At 47.9% G+C, this 20,379-nt stretch overlaps 2 protein-coding genes across 4 annotated transcripts in view; one reads left to right on the plus strand and one right to left on the minus strand.

The window, feature by feature from the left end:
• The window catches only part of LOC125005809 (pyruvate carboxylase, mitochondrial-like), a 277,141-nt gene that overhangs the window by 167,450 nt on the left and 89,312 nt on the right, over positions 1–20,379 (plus strand). The gene's annotated exons all lie outside the window — the stretch shown is intronic.
• The window catches only part of LOC125005821 (leucine-rich repeat and fibronectin type-III domain-containing protein 4), a 38,450-nt gene that overhangs the window by 4,417 nt on the left and 13,654 nt on the right, over positions 1–20,379 (minus strand). Inside the window, exons 3-7 of the mRNA XM_047581439.1 lie at positions 14,113–14,724; positions 13,855–14,017; positions 11,977–12,147; positions 10,930–11,091; positions 9,490–10,221 (exon numbers count right to left, since the gene is read on the minus strand). Of these exons, the coding sequence (XP_047437395.1) occupies positions 9,490–10,221; positions 10,930–11,091; positions 11,977–12,147; positions 13,855–14,017; positions 14,113–14,698 (1,814 nt within the window). The 5' untranslated portion in view covers positions 14,699–14,724. The remainder of the gene's footprint in view (positions 1–9,489; positions 10,222–10,929; positions 11,092–11,976; positions 12,148–13,854; positions 14,018–14,112; positions 14,725–20,379) is intronic.

The following is a 20,379-nucleotide window of genomic DNA, read 5'->3' on the forward strand; positions in this document are numbered from 1 at the left end:
AACGTCCAATCCCCTCCCTCTCTCTGCCTTTTCAAGCTACATCAAAGGGACTATTTGTATAGTATGTTACTAACTATTCCGACTCCCCTCAGACTTGAGCTACATCCTATAAATGCCATCTAGGATGACTCAGACAGCCAGCGAGCTCCTGCAGAATCCCTCTGACCTTAATGTGTTTTTCTTCACTTTCAAATTGGGTGTAATTAGCTGCTAAAACCACTCAAGCTGTCAATTCTCATATATATGTATGCCCTTCTACTGTTGTTGGGATAAGTTGTATTGAAGAATGCAGATTTAGCCTACCAGGAGCCAGCTGCGGGGCATGCCCATCGATTCGGGTTATGGTATTACTAAAAAGGCATATTGATCAGACGTCTCCACTGTTCTCAAGGTTTAAAAGTTAACAAAACTTGATATTTCTGACGAACGCCTAGCCCCTAATCAGCTGTAGCGCAGGTGTATTTTTTTTTTTTTTGCAAGAACCGAGTGTTGCAAACTCAGTTACACCACTTCAGCAAATCGCCAGGAGGGGATTTGAAATGCGAGGACCGGCACAGCGATACCTTCAAACTCCTAATTTCCAGCAGAAGCTCGGTATGATTTTAATGAAGAATTACAGTGTGCTGTCTGGAGCTCCAGGTTCCAGCATAATCTGAGCGGACACGCGGGGCATTCTCATTAAAATCATCCCCACCCTTTGGTCATTAGGTCGCTATAGATTTCCTTCTAACACGGTCAAAAATTTTGCCAGTTAACGCTTCTCCTCTGCGTCGGAGCATCTCGGCGGCCAGGTGTATGTTACCATGGCGAAAGCTCATTATATGCCTCGACGGGGCAGTGGTTCCAGTGAAAGCATTTCTCGTTCCAATATCCACCCGTTGGCATTTGTATCTGTTCAGCATTTCATTCATTTCCCAGAATGTTAGTCAACTCGTTCCTTCGGAGAGGTTTGTTTTGTCGGAACTGTTTAATACCAAAACTGCAAAGAGGCAGCACATGTTAACCCAAAAGACCCACTAGTCCCTTAGAATTAAAGTAGCTACAAGTTCAGTTGCCTTTTTTAAACGGCTCCTTCACAGACAACACATGTTAAGTTACATGATCTAAGAATATAAAGCCAATTTAACATGAAGCCACTGGGAATACTCCAATTCAGTGAAGACGCTTTAAAAGGGATTATTTAGATCAAATGTCTCTCCTTAAAGACGAAGTCTCCTCCTCGAGTGTTTGCCACTCTATGAAATAGAAAGTAGCACGCTTGCTTTTTGTAGTGTTGCTTCCTACAGCTGAGTAAGGCGTCTTCAGAGCCGGAGTCAATCCGAAGCCTTACAGCCAAATATCTCACGGATGAAAAGTCGAAATGAAAGACCCTTTGGCAATCAGTCACGCCAGACGACTGCGAATCTCCCCCCCGTAAAGTCCAGCAGTAAAGACAGTGGATCAGGTTTTCCAACATGAAATATACAAGAGGCATCACTCACAATGCTGCTGCTGCTGACTGTTTCTGAATAAAACCCTGGCTGCTGTTATGGGCCTATAAAAAGGCATTGAGAAATATTACGGCGGTGCCGCTTCGTCCGGAGCCTTTGTGCGCCTGTGCGTAATTGATGGATCCTCCCGTGCGGAGTTTCGGCCGTCGCTGTCCGGGAGTCGCGCATTCAAACGAGGGCGCTGTTCTCCGTAACAAAAGGTTACGTTGAAATAATTTTCCCCCACTGCTTTGATTCACGGGCGATACATGCTGGCTATTCATCTTCCTTTCCGTTCCCTTCATTTCCCTCGCCGCTCAACGTCCCAGATTAATATATCCAATATACTGTTGCATACATTATTGGATGCGTGAAAACAAAGCTGTGTTGCTCAGCTCTTATTCAACCAATGTATGTCCTCCTGCCTCCCAGTCTTAACTCCTGTTGTGGGGTTACATAATGAATTACCGGTATTAACAACCTAATTCCTGTTGCGGTCTTTATTAGAGTATGTTTGATAAACTGGGACATCAGACTATTCAATTGGTGCTCGGCTGCGTGGCCGTGAGTCACACCTTCAGTGGATCCTTGAGTTTCTCTTTCTAATCTTGCCATTGAATCCCTTAGTGACTCTATCCCTCACGGTTGCCTCCATCCTTCTCCTCAGCCCTTTCTCGATATGAGCAGTTTGGCCCATCATTCGCTCCGTCTTATCTGTCCGTCTCCTCTGCCCTTTTCATTGCTTTGTAACCGCCCCCCCTCCCTCCTCCCCTCCTTTCCTTTTTCCCTTTTTAACAAAAACTGCAGTGGCGCGCTCCTTTGTTCCACCTCTTTCTTCGCTCCTTCTTGCTGTTATTTTTATGTGTACCTTTGGCTCTGCTCTCTGCAAAACCCCTCCGTCAATCCTCGCCGGGCTCTAACCCGACCACCCAGCCTCTTCGCTTCCTGCCGCCGCCGCCGTGCTGCATCTCTATTAGGCACAGCAATAACCATGTAACATCCAAGGTCATCCCACCGCTCCTCTCTATCATTTCCCCTCTTTCGGGCGTCCCTGCTCCTCCCTTATCCATCTCCTGCCACCTCTCCGTTATTTCTCAAGCTATTTCTCCCCCGTCCTCCTCATCTCCCCTCTCTCTCTCATCCTCTCCTCCACGCCAGGCCGCAGCCGCTCCCTGCCTCGTGAGAAATGCGAATCGCCTCTTGAGTTGGGTTTATGCTGCCGGCCGGCGACGGAAATAGGAAGGCACTGAAATATACATGGAATACCCGGACACGTTGAGAAAAAGGCATGCATCTTTGGTATGCTGATTTGCTACCACTCGCCGCATTATGCATTTTTAACCATATTTAGCTCCGTGTTGCGGGCACACAAGAGATGATATCCACCTGGAACCCGAGTGCTCTTGAGCGAGTTCATGAATACAAAGTGCGGCTCGTAACTTGTGAGGACTAACTGCTGGCCTGAAATCAAATTAATTGATTATTCTGGTTTGGTTTAAAGTGGCGGGCATTGTGCGCCGTCCGTCTCCAAACGTGTGATGAGAGCGTCTGCCTTTGTGCTTCTAATTACGCAAAGGCGCGCGCTCGCACACACGCATGAAGAAAGCGAAAGAGACAAGGGAGTGCTTTGTTCAAGCTGGTGACACAGAAACGAGTAATTATTAGTGCCCGAGAGAGCACGGAGGAGAGAGGAAAAGAGTGGTGGAAGAGGGGATAGAGGAGTGGCAGAATCCTGCCTTTCGCCTCCTTGTGCCCCCCCCTTCTCTTCTTGTTATTCCCACTGCCTCATGTCTTCCTCTTCTCTATCTGCGTTACCAAGTCTGGTGGTCTGACACCAGACAAGATTGGGCACAGAGAGCAAGAGCCAGAAGAGGCAGAAGAGAGAGAAATAAAAGACGAGGGGGAACAACAAAGCAATTATCTCCTCGTCTGGCTGACATCTATCCCGCTCTCGTTTCCCTCTCCTCCGCGTCACGTCTTTTGTTCGCCTTCCCTTCCCTCCATTTTTTTTTTTTTTTTTTTTTTTTGGGGGGTCCTGACTCGTCGGACTGTTTACTTCGGCGTCGGCTGTCTCCCTCAATCGTGTCTGCCCTCATCTTCTGCTTTCCTTAATCTGTCTTTCTGTCAATCCGTTTTCCCGTCCCTTGCAGCTTTCGTGTCGTCCCCTCCTCCCCTCCTTTTTTTTCTTTTCTTAATTTGGCCTCCTCGCTCCAATCTTCGCCGTTTGAGCGAATCCAGTCGTGTCCTCCACTCCAGTCCTCCGTAGCTTTCGCCTTCTCCGTCATTTTTGCTCAGGAAAGATAACGTGAATGTCACCATCTATACCTCCCTGCCTCCTTTACTCAGGCTCACCCTTCCTCCGGCCCGGCGGTATAATATAAGATGGCGTATGTATCGAGCGCTGACCTGTCCCTTCTTCCTTACGCCTCTGATCTGAGCTGACACATGTATTGACACAGAAGTTTTACACTTAATTACATCTCCCCATGGGGTAGAACTCTCACCCCCTCTCCATCCTTCCTCCCCTCCCCTCTTTCTTGTGCCACTCCCGCTTTCTCCATCTTTGTCTCTGCACGCCTTCGCCCCGCGCAACAGACGCATCGCTCCCTCCGTCCTTATCTGCCCCCGCCTCAGCAGATGCACTTATCTTGTTCCGTGGATGAGTTCTTCCATTGGTTACCCATAAGGCTAAAAATGGGAAGCTGATATCAATTTCCCCAGCAATATCGTCGCGTCCCCGCACAAAGAGCCTCGTGCAACACGACGGAGAGCGAACGCGCGTCAGGATGTTTGACTGGAGAAAAATAGTTTACCCGGCGTAGTTTGGCGCTGCCAAGCAAATACCCGGTGCGTATATCTCCACGTATAAGGATATCTCACTTCAGTACTCTGCGTCAAATATTAGTCCAATTTGGTGTATAATTAGCAGCGGCAAATGAGCGGTTTTGTCACAGACCTAACTTTTAGGTTCAGTTTCTTCCCTCAGCTCCCCCTCCTTCTGTGACTCATTAGTCTTGTTCTCGACTGTCTACCTCCCAGCATGCTCCTTTTCCTATGCCTGTCAAAGCCTCACCTTGTCCTTTTTTAATTGTGCGCCTCTGTTCTTACACTTTCTCCTTCAATTATTCTCATTATTTCTTAAACCCGGCGTGACTCTCGCTCCAACTCCCCCCTTCCTGGTCTCTGCGCGATCGTTTCTACGCCGACTCTGACACTTTGAGTGCGCAGCTGGAGGGTTGATTGTATTGTGACCGGCGCGCACTTGTGAAAATTGCCGAAGGCCCTTACGCCCCCCCCTCCGCCCCCCCTCCCCTGCCCTGCACACTTGGAAGATTTTCGAGCCGGATAATAAACTTTTGGCTCTGACGCGTGCAAAGTGTCGCACGGAGGCATCAGTCATTCATTGCTTGTCTATATTTGCACATCAAAAAACATCAACGGGCTGCATCTTCACAGCTGTTGAATATTGTATTATACGCACAGGGATTGGACTCGGTCACACCTATACAGTAAAATGAAGTGAGTCTTCCATAACATAGCCCCGCATCAGATAACACTGCTGCGAGTCTCTTTAGAGACTTGGAAAGGAAGCGAAAGCTGTATGACACCCCAGGCGATTCTAAGTCTGCTTTGTGCTTCCATTTCACATTTCTGACACGGCATCAACAAAAACCCTCTCCCGGATTCACAAAGACGGCATGTTTTATTCTGATTAAGCTTCCTGATTGTCTCGCCCTGCTTTCATGCATCGCGATACAGATAAAAAAAAAAAAAATAGTTCACTACAAAACTAGACATCTTGCAGAGGAGACGACACACTTTCTAACAGATGGTACCCCAGGGTTGCAGCCTTATTAGCATGGAGAGACATTCTTACTGCTGCTCTTCGTCCTTCAGGTAGGCCAATCGCAGCAAAGACACGCCAGTTTGGTAAATGCCCACAATGCGAAGGCGACCGGGAAATCCTTGGTCGTTCCGTTGCCGAGCCCCATCTCGCATTATGCGATCGAGGACCAAAGAGATGGAATCCTAACGCTGTGGCAAAGCTCCAGGAAAGGCGCTCGGCTGGTGTTGTCAGGGGAGCCAGGGGTGACGGTGGGGAGCGGTGCCCAGCGGAGGCGCCGTGGAAGAGATCCCACCTGGCCCTGTCACAGATGCCTTCAGAATTAGACAGGCCACGCTAAAATGGAGGCCGGTGTTGTCAAGCACGCGGCTGACCTTTAAAGATGATTTAATATGGCAGCCGCACAATGTGCTGCGCTGTTCTGTAATCTATATGCCTCTGCCAGAACACACACACACTCGCTATTTTCACTTTTTGTCATTTATCGGAGACTAGATGTATCCGTGCTCCTCCTTGCTCTTAAATCCTCTCTACCCTGTTTTCCGCCTGGCTTTCGCTCATCCCTGGCCCGGTTCATCTGTGCTGGTGTTTTCTCCACTCGCCAATTCAGACGTGCAACAACAGCAACACAAATCCTTGATACGAAGCCCCTGAAATCTCAATCTTCTGTCCTCCTGAATTCATAAACCCGACTCCTTTTGGTCGACTCCTGTTTTGTCTGAACTGCTAGCTGTTCGGCTCTTCTACATTGATAGCTACGATACGAATCTGTACTGGAAATCCCTGGCAGCATTGTCGCGCGCTTCCTTTCAAAAGCTCCCCCTTCAGTTCCCGCTTTATCTGTCCTCTGAGACTGATTTCCCTGTTTCCTTTCTGCTTTTCCGTCAAAGCCCTAAGACTTCCCGTCTCCTCTATCAACCCCGCGCCTCTGCTTTGCAATAGAGTTGCAGTTTATACCTTAATTTCACCTTTACAAAAGGCACCGTATCTCTCTCCCCTCTCTCTGAGACAGTTGTTCCCTCCCTCTGGTTTGTTGGTGCTGTGATTTGTTGGAGTTTTGTCAAACTTTAGATCGCTTAGTCCCCCTTGGCTGAGCTCCGCCATCTCCCCCGTGATGCCGGGCTGCATCGACTCGGCCTGTCTTTCTTATCTCTCCTCTGTTTCCCTTTGGTTTCACGTGTCTCAGCATTTCCTTGTCTCGAACTGCACCGGCTGAGCCTTCAGCTCTGCTGGTGCAGCCGCTACATTAAAGTAAGGTCCTTAAGAGATGGGTGTTTTAGCGGCATCACTCTTTGCCTGGAGCTAAATTCAGCTTGGGGGTCTAAAGGAGCATTATGTACAACAACACTGTGAAAATACTGCCTCTGTCAAGCTCAGGTTATTGATTAACGACAGTCCTCTTATTCTTATCTAGTCCCTCTAAATTTATTTGACCATTATTTTATCTAAAGGCTGGTTTCTGGTTATCAGCGCATCTCTGATAGCATTAAACTGAAAGCCAGTTCCCTTATCATAAGAGTGTTGTCTATAGAGGAATTAACAAAGCTGAGCAGCGAGGGAGCCCAGATCTCATTCGGTTCATTTGGTTCAATCATTTAATTAGTTTTATACGTGTAATTGCCACAAATGTGTCATGGGACTGTTTGATGTGGCATTTCAATAGGACACCTCTTTACCTCCATGGTGTCAACACCCAACGCTCTCCACTCACAACACGATGTCGCCTCAGTTTCTTCATTTTCCTGATCCCTCGCCACCGTACTCCTTTTTGTTTGTTTCGTTTGAGGACTGCTTTCGAATCTTCGTCCGCGATGTCACATTTCCGTGGCCCCCCCGTTCTTTCCTCTCTCTTGCATCAGCCCTCCCCACTTGGTGGGTATATATCTGGTGCGTGCTCACATTTTCACTCACTGTTTATTTCGGTGATGGATTTAATATTTTCTCCCCCTCCCTCTCCGGCCTCACTTTCTCTGCTCCTCGAGGACCATGCGGGGCCCACCCCTTATCTTTTCCCCCCTCTCCTCTGTCAGTCTGCCTCCTTTCACCCATCCTTCTTTCACTGCAATATCTCCCAAGGTAATTTGGGTAGGGCTCATCTCTCAACATCCCCTTTCTTCCTCGGTCCCTCTCCTCCACCTCCAGAAATCTCAGAGGAGTCGTGCCCATGCTAAAATTTACTTGCGACTCTAAACTTCAATTATTGGTTTTTCCTCCTCGCCCGTCTTCTTTTTCTCAATCCTCGTGATTATAGCCAGGCACAGTTTTTCATATTTCCAATCATCGCCGTCTGTCTTCCCTGCCCTTTTCCTGTCATATGGTAAGCTCCCTTCACCCCCTCCTCGATGCAGCTTGCAGCTAAATGCTTTCTTTATAATGCCTCTGGGAAACCACATTCAACTCTTACACTCCTGCCAAAAGAAAATCAAAAACAAACACACAAATAATACCCTCACGGCATTGCCTGTTCAGCCTGCTCCTGTCTTCCCCTCACCATTTCGCTCTAGCAATAACCCAGCACATAAATGTTTCATCAGCTTGTTCTTGTAAATTCAGAGGCAGTAAACTCCAAATGTGTTGAGACATATGAACGGCATATAGTACATGTAAGTACACCAAGCAGCTAAAAGTCACACCACATCCAACACAGTAAACCCAGTGACAGGTAAAGTCAATATTATTGACCTTCTTGCAGCACTGGGAAAACCTGGGTCCAAGGATGTTACTTTGACACATTCACCCAATTAAGCATTGGTGCAGACCGAGCACGCCCCAATGGCAACGCTGCTCCCGAACAACCATTCCACCCCCTGTGGCCGCACAGGTTTGTCTCAGAAAACGAGAGCCTGAGACGTGGACCAGTGTCCAGATTTACCAATCTGATTAAGCATTCACAGGATGCATTACAAGCCTGATCCACTGAAGCCCCACCCTTAGCCCATTGAAGTGAAAGGATCTGCTGCCAAAGCACCAGTGCCAGACACCACAAGACACCACAATGGTCCTGCGTCCATGCCCTGACAGGTCAGAGCTGTTTTGGTGGCAGCTCTTGGTGTGATGAGCTGCAACCAAGTGACTCATATCACACATCCACCCATCTCGGTGATATTGAACCTTTGCTTCCATTCAGCCTTTCTAACAATGGTTCTCTTAGTTTGGGTGTCACAGATTCACAGAGTGAGTGTAAAAGTAGTTCAGATCAGTCATTATTTTCTTTCAAAAAGGCAACGCTTTAGCTAGTTTGAGACTATGTCTTTGGCTGCAATGAGATACTACCGTAGTGGAATACGTTGTTTTCCCCATAACACAAATTTGCCTGCACTGATGTATTAAAATTGGGATTGTGGGCAGAATTTCTCAGCTTTGCAAACGCCTTCTTAGGTGTGCAGATCAATTTTCACTGCATATATATATAATATATATATATTTCCCAACCTGGGAACTTACAAGGCGGGCTGTACAGATGGACTCCTAAATCATCTGTGGTAACTAGAATTCCTTTGCAGCCTTTAACCTCAGTTCCAATCTTTCTAAATGTTAATCTACCTCTGAGAGTGTGGTGAACACGAACGGTGAAGTCTGAGGGAATCTCATTTAAAATTGACAAGGACAGGACTGACTAAAAAATCTAAATGTTACTTCAGAATATACGGCATGCCCCCATCCAAATTCTGCACAGTTGTATCAAAGACATATGTTCAGAGTCAGACACTATTTACTTGCCTCTAGATCTTTTCATCTCCAGCACATGCTGTCATAAACTTTGAGTAAAAGCTCCCCTCCCTAAAAATCTTCTTTATTCCCTGGTTGTTCTTCCACTTGTTCTGCACTGATCCGTTTGTACTACCTGTTGGGTTTTTAGTGTCACATTGTGATGGAGATAAATTATTAACTGCATTCGCCCCTCTATCCCTTCATCCATCTCACCATCCATCTTTCCCCTTGTGCTTTCTGCCTTTCCATATTTAAGATGAACAGTTTCCCTCCTAAAGTGTCACGCTGTAATGGATAAATATTTAAGGGGTTTTTGCATGGAAACAGATTCACCGCTTCAGGGTGAATTGCACTGAGAAAAATGACACCACGTCCTGAAGTTGCACAAGGAACACAAGCTGAAAACAGACGACCTACTGGGTTGCGTGGCGCGTTGAGGCAAATGTGTAATAAAGATGAACTGACCTGTAGACCAGGGTGTCGTCTGCGGTGCAGTTGTACTGTATCTGATACATCCAGACAACGTAAGCTGTAGACAGTCGCCCTAAATCCCATCGGACCTGAGCCGAGGTCGACGTCACTCCCTGTACTCCAACCATCCTCCCTTCCTCCTCGTCCTCCTCGTCCTCCTCCATGCTCCCTCCGTCAACCCTCTCCCCTTCCGAGCCCCTGCTGCCGTCATCGTCGGCGTCGACGTCTACTCCACCTCTTCTCCCGTCTTCTGTCTCTCCTCCGCGGCCATTGTTAATCCCTCCGTTTTTCCCTGTGCTGATGTCCGACGAGCCCGGATCTGTCCGTAAAATCCCATTGGTCACATTCCTATTGTTCTTGGTGTTGACGTTGTTGCTGCCCGTGTTTCCGCCTACTCCCCCCCGGTGAGGCAGCGGGATTATTTTAAGGTCCACGGTGGCGGTGGCTTCACCCGCTGCGTTTATTGCAATGCACGTGTACGCCCCGTCATCCCGGGCGACTGTCACTAAGATATCCAGGGTCCCGTTGCTGAAGGAGCTGGTCCGAGATGAGTTTGCAATGATGCGATCATCTGGTGAAACCCAGTGGATTATGGGCTCCGGGTCGCCGATGGCCCGGCATTTTAGTGTGGCCCGCTGGCCCTCCAGGACCCACAGCTTGTGTGTGTGACGGGTGATAAGAGGCGGTTCACACGTAAACTCCTCTTCAGGAATTGACCAGAAATACCTTAAGAAACAAAGGGGTGGGAAGATGGATGATGCCAAGGGGAAAAAAAAGAGAAGGAGAGTATGTGAAAGTGCGGTAGAGCAAAGTTCCCTCTGTGCTTGCTCAGTGCAGGAATTTGTCTTGTTCTATTCTTTCAATGTGGATTTAGCCGATAAACAATGTGTATTAACCTAAAGATCAATATGCCCTTGTCTATCGGTTTGAAATGAAATATCGATGACAGTCGTTATAATTTCCCCTGGTACCTTGTAGCTAAAACAATAATTGTAAAGTAATTAATGATGATGGCAACAGTAGGTGACAACAACAGATGCTCAGCCCCACTTAGTTTTGACCGCATACTACAGAATTAGAAACTTCGGGGATAGATGCAGGTAGAAGGAGATATTAGAAAAAAAAAAGATGAAATATCACACCACTGTTTCACTGCATGGCCCTCATGGCCCACCTGTCCTCCGAGTTTTTACTCCAGTTCTATTCTTGTATGCACCATGATCCCATTAAGGCGACGCAAAATGTGAGGCCCATAATTGGATGTCTACTAAAGCAGGTCTGGAGTAACCACTTGTAGAACAGATTAGCCTTGAAACTAGGTTGTTAAACACTGATGTAGGATATTCAACAAATTTGTCGGCGGCGTGAATCTGTATTCCACCGTTTCAAAAGGTTGAGGAAAAAATAATACACCAAGCTCTTCATGACATTTACCTTCCGGCCAGGTGAGGAGGCGTGGCACACGTCTCCATGTCGTCTCCGCGGATAAGGCGCCTTAACCATAGCAGTTCGCAGTTGCAGTGCAGCGGGTTCCCTCCGAAATTTAGGCTTATGACGGCATTGTAGGGGGTTGGGCTTATTGCACCTGTCTGGGACCTGAAAATCATAGCAGAAAAGGAATCTTTTACACAAAAGGCACGCTAATTAAACAGTCGAAATTGAACAAAACCGCCTCGGTAACATTTGTTTTTACATCTTGTCAAGATTTCTGTGTAATTTATTTTGCCACCCACATTGCATAGGAACATTTTAGATGGAAGAATTCAAGGCACTGTGTTAGAAACTAGGCACGATAACAGATGAACAAGTAGCTGTTTCTAGTTCATCGAAGTACTGCAGTCGAGCAACGTAATCCCAAGGCGATTTCCAAGCAAGAAATCATGCGACACCTCAGCTGTTAGTCAAATTCTCACTTGCACTGGGCGCAAGTTCACCAAGGCCATGCTGCCGCGTTTGTTTGCAACTCCGCAGTGAGTCTGGTCCTTTTTCCTTTTTTTCTTTTCCCATTTACCTTATTTGCCATCACCCTCTCCAAAGCTGAACATGTGTGACGTCCTAATAAGTGAGCACTATGGCTCTGTGAGGGACCTATTATTCACCCTGCAGCCACTTGCTTCGGTGACTTTAGTTGCCAAGCGTAACGTGGAACAAGTGACTGACTCATTTCTATATAACACAACACACACACACAAAAAGAACCTCACACCAGCTGCCTCACATGTTGTAGCCAGTGGACAATGTGGAACAGTTAATAGTAGTGCACGCATTCTGCTCATTAAATAGATGAAACGGTAAAAGAAACCGTGAAGCTATTTGAAGAACGTCTGCACAAATACACAGCCTCCCTTCGTTTCTGTCCCCCTGTGTGCAACCTGTTAAAACCCACATTGGTGCTTTCGGCGGCGGCGCAGCCGGCCCCAGAATATATTTTCCACAAAGCCACTTCTAAGAGGAACATGAAAGACGGAGCTTAAGAGCTACCTTGCAAAGAGTGGATCAGGAGGCAGGGTTCGGAGCCTGTTGGAGGTCATATCCAGCCTTGCGAGCTTGTACAGCTCTCCAAAGACTCCTTCTGCTATGTAATCTATCAGATTATGGTCCAGATTCAGAGTGTGCAGACTGGCCATGTTCTGGATGGACTCCCATGGCACCCTGTAAAAAAAAAAAGACAATAGAAGAACCTTTAGAATGATTAATGCAAGATTCGTCGAATTGGGAATGCCTGTGCTGAGGTTTTTGCCTTTTTGGAGAAGGGAGAGTTGAAGTAATATCTCTTTAAAGTAATGGCGGCTGTGAAGACAGACTCTTCCCCCTCAGGTGGTGGGTGTCCCTTGTGGGTACACTGGCACACTATAAGATATTAACCTGATTAAAGGATGAGACTGTCGCTATCATATCAGTCAAAGTTCACTCTTCACGTTCTGAGTACTCTCTCAAGACACTCTGCACAAAGCAGGAAGAAAACAGGACTAAATAAATACTAATTAATGGCGACGGCAATGACAGACAACAACAACAGATGCTCGTTTCCCTCCTCAATCCTTTGCTTTTTCTGGGTTTCACGAGTCCCATCTGTGACCCATTGCTGTAGTCATTTAATATTCCTTTAGTGCAGTCATTCACTGTTTGTACCAATTAGTGAGTCAAAACTCAAATATGAGGACTGGCAAAATAGGGGAAAACGGGGAGCGTTTATTTTTGGGAGCCTCTCATGTATGCACAGTTTCCACCTTTTGTTCTATATTTGAGTTCACTTCGTACGCCTTTTTTTTTTTGTTTAACGCGCTGTACGTTTGACAAAGTGTAAATCTGCTTTACGTCACAGGGACAATGCAGCGCTCTAAGTGCCGAACACAAATAGAGCTCGCTGCCACTTGATATCACACGATCGTGATTTAATTTCAAAGCTCGTTTGTCGTGAAGAATGAATTCCTTTATGTAATGGATTTAGCTGTTGCCGTATCTCTCATGACCTTAATTATTACCTCTCATCTTTTTTGTTTTGCTGTATTTGCTGCATTAAAATGGAAACAGATTTTTCTTTTGCAGAAGGGGAAACATTTTCGCTGTGTTGTTCGGCGCCGGTGTCCCAGAAAACAGATGCAGCTCAGGTTGCAGAGTTGCTCCTAAAAGTCATTATTCGAACAAATCAAACATCGAACAAGTTCTCATATGGCATGACCCGTTTTCACCGTTGGCTATTTTTAACTTTGATTATGATCTATGGTGTATATTCTGTTTGAAGCTAAGTTGCCGCAAACGCTAGTTTCCTTTCGGTTTAGTGGAGGCTGGAGACATGCCAGAGCGCTCTTGTATGAAAAATGTCTTAATCAGAACTGCAGACAAATGCTGCTGAATTCATCAGCATAGTGGGACACAATGGAGAGGAGAAGAGTGGACTGATGTAGACTATCATCATTGTTCTCACTTGAATTAGCCCAGAGAAATCGACTGCTATTTTGCAAGAATCTCTTTTTGTCCTAGATGAGTGGAACACTACACAGTATGAACAGCGTAGTGTGGCTTTAGCAGTGCGCTCGGCTCTTATCAAATCTTAACCAAATCAAAGTCAAAGAAAGTTAGAACCTCATCAAAATTGATTCCCCTTTCAATTTTCCGAGCTTTAAGCACTCTTCTTCTTGCCTCAGCAGTTTGAGCCAATATCTCCTCATTGTCTCTGCTGACTCTCGCGCTATCGTGCAAGCTGCTTCCACTGCACCCTGACATTTTGGGAGCTGAGTTGTGTGCATCTGCAGCGCACGCTTGAGACCTGGGCCTGTGCAAAGAGTAGTAACAGGGTGTTTCTACTTAACAAAGCAGGACAAAGCGGGTGGCGTTCGCAACAGGGCGAAAGCTTACTTCCTGAGGTTGTTGTAGGACAGATCGAGGTCCTCCAGTGTGAGCAAGAAGTCGTCAAAGGCCTGGACCGAGACCTTGACGAGCTGGTTGTTGTTGACGATCAGGTGTTGCAGATTCACCAAACCTGCGAGGTCCCTGGGTCCAAGTGTTGTCAAGCGATTACCTGTGCAAAAAAAAGAAATAATGAAGTAATACCACTTAGTTTCACCATTATAGATAGTCATCGACATAGAGAATGACATGACTGTTACTCCTCACCATCCAGATGCAGAGAGCGCAAGCTCTCCAGGTCAGCGAAGGCCATCGGTCGAATAAGGTGGATGGTGTTTCTCGACAGGGTCAGATCGACCAAACCGGTCATGTTGACGAAGTCCGTTCCGCCCACTTCCGTTATGAAGTTGTCGGCCAGTCGCAGCTCCACCGTGCGCCGGTCAACGTGCGGCGGCACGAACAGGAGGCCCTTGTCGGCGCAGAGCGTGCTCAGCGACTCCGAGAGGTTTCGGCACACGCAGTGGAAGGGGCAGGCCGAGACCACGCCCCAGGTCTCCCCCGCTCCGATCAGGGACGGCAGCAGGCAGCATGTGACCAGAGTCAGCCAGTGAAACGCGGGGAAAGGGGCGGGGTCCGGGAGGGTTCTCTTCGTCGCCCTTGGGCAGGTGTGGTGGATGAGGTGGGGGGGCGGAGGCAAAGGTGAGAAAAGAAGAGTGGGGGAAATAGACAGGGAGAGGACGGATGGAGGGAGGGAGGAGGGGAAGGCAGAGCCGTCGGCTCTTTGTCTGGGGTGGAGGTGTGTGTGGGGCGGGTGCTTTTGTCTGCTGGGGTTGAGGGGTGGGGGGACAGGCATGGTAGACCGCCTGGCTGTCCACAGACCTAGAGGGACAGAAACAGAAGGAGGTTTTAGATGGAAGGAATCTACCAAGATGAGACAATTAAAGAGTTCTTATGTAGTTTTTGTTGCCTACATTACCACATCATTACCATTCAGACATGTTTCTGATCAGTTACAAATAATCCTGCGAATCATATGTTCAAAAAAATACTTGAGAGACAAATCAGATCTGAACATAACCTATGAGATGAACCCCTGAAGTGTGTTTTGTCAAAAGGCAAAGGTAAAGACTTCCACCTCCTCTGACTAGACACTAGGCCCGCATGGATGCTCGTGTGGGCCAAGACCCTCTTAACCAAGTACCACTCTGCATTAATGCCCACTTGTTTTGTTTTTTTTTAGCACAAAAATCAATTTTGAGAAACGGTTGAAGCCCCTGCAGCACATACATTTTCACCTCTCGCATACACGGGCACCCACAGAGTCCTGCACACCGGTTCACCACCACAGCCCATCGCCTAGCAACAGCATCCCCACAGACCGAACACAGCCAGTCCCCATAGTAACAGTTACCTAGAAACCTGTGAGAGCGGATTAGGCGGGTGTTATATCACAGGACCCTTCCTTAAGACTGTGGGTCAGGGAATCAAATTGGGTCGGCTTTGATTCCTGCCGCGGGATACAAAACAAGCGCAGTGTCGGCCTCCTTAAGCTCGGCGCAGTCAACACTCGCGCGAGGGGTCCCGTTGGGAGCCTCAGACGTGCGGGAAATCCACCAAGTAACAACGCGTGCGTACGCGGGCGTGCGATGATAAGGTACGGCAGTGAGTCACAGCCACTGATTGGCACGCACAATAGTCGTTATAGCAACTGTAGCCTAGATACAGTGAGAGTGACAGGGATTGTTGATAACAGTCGTAGACGCAGCGAGAAGAGAGACGATGAGTCAGAGACAGACACAGAGGAAACTAACCAAATCACCGAGGAAGATGGGGATATTTTTATGTGGAGCAATCTGGAAACTTGTGAAGATCAACCTACTGTATCGCGATATATACATGTATAAATGTATGCAGAGTAACAACCAGGCGCAACCACATATCAAGCTGACTTTACGGGTCGACAAAAAGTGCTGCTCTCCACTAGATTGAGAAACTCTAAGGTTTATGAGATAATTTGCATATTGCGGTATTTTAAATCCTCCTCCCCGTGACGTGCTTCACTTCGGTTCTACCTCCGAAACACGAGCTCTACATTACACCACTCCCATGTCTGAACCCTTCGCTCTGCATCGAAGAGATAAGGAACTTGGCTCCTGAAATGATTATACGTTTTTATCTCAGACTCCTAAATGTCCTCGCTCAGAAGCAAAGAAAACGAGCAGTATCCCCTCTTAGATGCTAGAATAGATTAGGCTCCAATGAATGCTATCATGACTCCCTTAATGTCATGCATTTCCTTTTTGACGCTGCATGTTTGGCCCGGAACATTAAACCATATTGGTTATCGGGGGGAAAAAAAATAAAGTTTGCCACGATCGCGCCGGGGGGGGGAGGGTGCGAATTCGCTTCCGTTCGGCGGCACGTTAACAGACTTTAGGGAAATTGCTGCTTTTTGTTGTCAACATTTGCTCTTAACTACTTAACTAAATGCTTGAGTGCCTCTTCTAGGAAATGACTACCGAGGAGCGCTCTACCTTTTTCAGCCCCGGATCTAAAAATACAGCTCCGGCGCGCACACTCCGCCCTAGCAGCGGTAGCGTACACATAGTTATTTCCTTATGTCTGGTGTCATCAGTTTCAAAAAAAAAAATAAAAATTGCTTGCAGCCGGGGGGAGGGTGGGGTGGGGACAAAGTCACGAATGCCTGCAGTGACAGCTTGTCCCCAGGGCGGTCGATGTTGGAAGTCGACTACTCCTGAGCTCCTGTGGAGGCATGCATACTAAAATGTGAAAATACTCGGGCAAAGTGAAATGCCCCTGAAAAAACGAAAAGGAAAAAAAAAAAGTGCCTAGTGTGCCGTAGTCCCTGAGAAGTGGTACCATCAGGAGGCGGTGGTGGGTGCGACGATTCGACCAGTCTTTAGTGACATTTCCCCGCGCATCCTTTCCCTCTCCACTCCTTCATTTGACCTTGGTCTTTACATCTTCTCACTCTCGCTCCGACTACGCCGAGAGGACCGGCTCTCGTGTTCCCCTGCTTCCTCCTTCCGATCCTCTCATCTAGAAGTGCTCCTCTTCTCTTTCCCTCACCCCCCCCCATTGCTCACACTCTGTCTTATAACCGTCTCCGCCTCTAGCTCCCCTGTAAATTTCCACATTTTCCTCCTTCATGTCTGATTCCTTCTCTCTTCCCTTCCCTCCGTCTTGTCTGCCCTTGAGGCAACCTGAGTACGACAATGTTATCAGTCACAGCCCTACGTCGCCTCCTTCTCTCCCCCCCCTTCCTCCCCCGCCTCCTGCCTCTGTCTTTTTTGTCTTGCGTCCCTATCGCTTGCTGACTCTGCTGCCCTCCACGTCTCCTTGCGCTCTTGCGGCTTTCGGTGGCGAGCGTGCACACACGTGTGTGCAGATCCTTCACTTTTCCTCCTCACGTTTCACTTAGCGAACTTTCTCCCCGACAATCATTTTTACCCCCTGACCTCTCCCTCTCTCGTTCGCCTTTCACTGCTGCGTCTTTCTCTCCCTCTGTTAGGGAGAGCAGCTCATTTGCAACTGGAGCAGTGCAGCATTGAAGCCTTCCAACACACACGCACACACACACACACACACACACACAAGTTGGATGTAACTGATCCGTTCACTTGCTGATCGATCTGAGCCAGAGAGATGGATGGCAGTCTGTCCCATTCATTTACACTCTCTCTCTCCCTCATCCTCTTCCTCCATGCACTCCTTCCATCTCATTTCTTGTTGTTTTTTTTGTTGTATTTTTTACAGTAAGTACTCGAGTAATTGATTTTTACAGGCGCGTACGCGGTTGTTAGGAGGGGTCGCTTTGAAGAGCGGGGCTTGTTTGGTCACAGTATTTAATGGACGTGCTACAATAAAATAGAGATAAACCGGCATCTCCGATTCAGGATGGCACTTCATTACTCCTTCCACACTAAGGTGCCATTTTTTTTTTTTTCTGATTTCCATGTGCCCTGTGAAATTGTATTCACCTATGTAGGTGTAGAGGGATGTTGAATTAGTGGCAGCAGGAAGTCTACAGTACAACTATTTTGTTTTATTCGTTTATTTTTTGAATCGTGATCTTCATTTTGAACTAGAATAGAATTGCAAGTCGTGGTGTATTAGGGTCTATATGTATATAAAAGGATTGCGCTCCTGTAATATTCAGTTTTAAGCCTATTCTTTTGGGCAGATTGCGGATGACGGTCTTAGGTTTAGATTGTCCTCAGTGGTCTAATGTGTGATCTCTGGGGATCAATAAATTCTTATCTTCTGCTTTGTACTGATGCGGCGTAACGCTGCATCAGTGCTGTATGTGCGAGTAACCCTGTGTGTAACTGAAATCAGCTGCTCTTAATGTATATGGTTGTAGACGTTGGCCCGCAGCGTGCTCGCCGGGGCTGTGCGTTCCCGTTTGTGAATTAATGTGACATTTTTTTGCACTTAGAAAGCTTTCACTTGCTCTTAAGAGTTTCCTGCTGAATTTGCAGAAATGACGGAAAACACAGACGTGAGCGCTCGCGCACACACACACACACACACACAAGCACACACACACACACACAGACACCTCCACCCTCCAGCTCACACGCGCACGAAGCAGCGGGCATCACGGTATTTCAATACGGCCCGCAGCCCTTTAGCAACGAGCCTGCTTGACGCTTTTGAGAGGAAAAGAGGAACGGGAGGCGGTCGATAAATGATTGATGAACGAGAATCGAAGAAGAGCCGAGTACAGGAGGTCAGCGCAGGGGATCGGACGAGCGCGGAGTGTGTGCGTTTTTCCGTGTTTCTTTGTGTTTCGAGCTCCAGGCGCGTGTCCACGTCCACTTTGTTTCTTTGTTTTTCCTCCTTCCTTCCACCCCCTCTATTTTGGGAAAGCTCTCGCCGCGCTACCCTGCGTGAACCCTTAACCCTCCCGAGAGCAAGAAAGCGACGGGTGGAGCAAAAGCGAAAAAGAAAAAAAAAAAGGCAGCGGCGAGAAGTGAGAGTTGGAACATGAGCTAAAAGCGTCAGTGGAAGGAGCTGCTCGGTAGCTCCGGTGCTGAGGCACGACTCAACCTCACCCTGACTTCCAGAAGTTTCCTCTTTTAATGCCAACCCCCAACCCCCAGGAGGGCGCTGCCTCTTCGTGTGACACCAGACCTGCCAAAATATGTGGCTGCTAATAGCGTGTTTAGTGTTTTTTCTGGCGATACTTGAACTCAACCCGAGCCCACGCAATTAAGAGAAGCTTCAGACGCGACTGAGCTGCGTCTGTTTGGGGGTTTCTTTGTAGTTCACATGGAAGACCTGTGGCACTTGAAGGTCTAAATTTTCTTTTTCCGTCCCAGCTTTTAATTCTCTGTGGATCTTCGTAAATGTCAGGCCCTCTTAAATGCCAGCCACAATTAATAATGCTAATAAACTGAGCGTGTGTGTGCGTGTGTGTGCGTGTGTGTGCGTGCGTGTGTGCGCTTTCCAAATCTGCCTATTGTCATGTGAGTTTGCGCATCCTATCTGGCTCCGGCAAATGCCATTAGCCCATAATCGACTTAAATCGACTTAGGGAATGTCGCAGTGTTTATAAACAAGGGGATTTGTATTAGCTCTCAAAAGCCACTTATCGCGAGCACAGTAATCCACGGATCTGATTGGGCTGCGAAGAGGCAGCGTCCTCGAACGTCGCAGACGCCGGGAAGGAGCCGGGGCGAAGGTTTGGGGACGTTCGAGAGCGGGCTGCGGGAAATTAAAAGGGGGGGAAACGAGTGGACGTCAGAAGGCGCTGCTGACGTGGACCGTGCTGCATTGTTTGAGCCTGAAAATACGCCCAAGCTCCAGTGGCACAAATGTAGAGGCAGACTCTCTGTCTCACACACACAAACACACAGTCAGAAATTCTTTCAACCAAACTGAGGCTTTCTAGCTTGCACCCTTACTCACAATCCAGGCTCTTGATATTAGGTGAGCACTTGCATACAGAAGCAACGGCAAGCTTACCAAAACAGTCTTCCCACACAGTTGTAATTATAGGGAGGCCGGCATATAGACACACACACTCTATCTCTCGACGAGGAACAAAAGAACGCCCACGCAGCCTCTTCTCGCGGCGATCGTGTGTATCGTAAGCGCCCTCGTCCTTTTGATGCTACCTCTCCTCTGTCATCCCTCTGTCATATTCTGTCCTCTTTAGTCAGCCAGCACCTACAGAGCAACAATGCTGGCAGTGGACGCCCAACTGGAGGCTAAGAAAATGGGAGAAGAGCGCATAAAATGGAGGAGGGAAAGGGCCTTAGACTGGAGGGAAATGAGACCAGCGGTGTGAGGAGCTGTGAAACGGGAGGAAGAGGAGTCAGGGTGAAGAGTTGGTGGGGGGGTGAAGAGTCGGCGTGTATGAATGCGCGCCGTTAAGCGGACGGGCAGAGAAATATGTAAAGGCGATAAACGGCCGAAGGCCGCCATCCATCACTGTCGGAGAGAGGGACGAGGGAGGGGACGGCTGGATTTGATTAGGGAAAGGGAGAGCCGAGTTAGGAATTAGTT

This window comes from Mugil cephalus, chromosome 1 (assembly GCF_022458985.1).
Source record: "Mugil cephalus isolate CIBA_MC_2020 chromosome 1, CIBA_Mcephalus_1.1, whole genome shotgun sequence".
NCBI classification, from domain to species: Eukaryota; Metazoa; Chordata; class Actinopteri; order Mugiliformes; family Mugilidae; genus Mugil; species Mugil cephalus.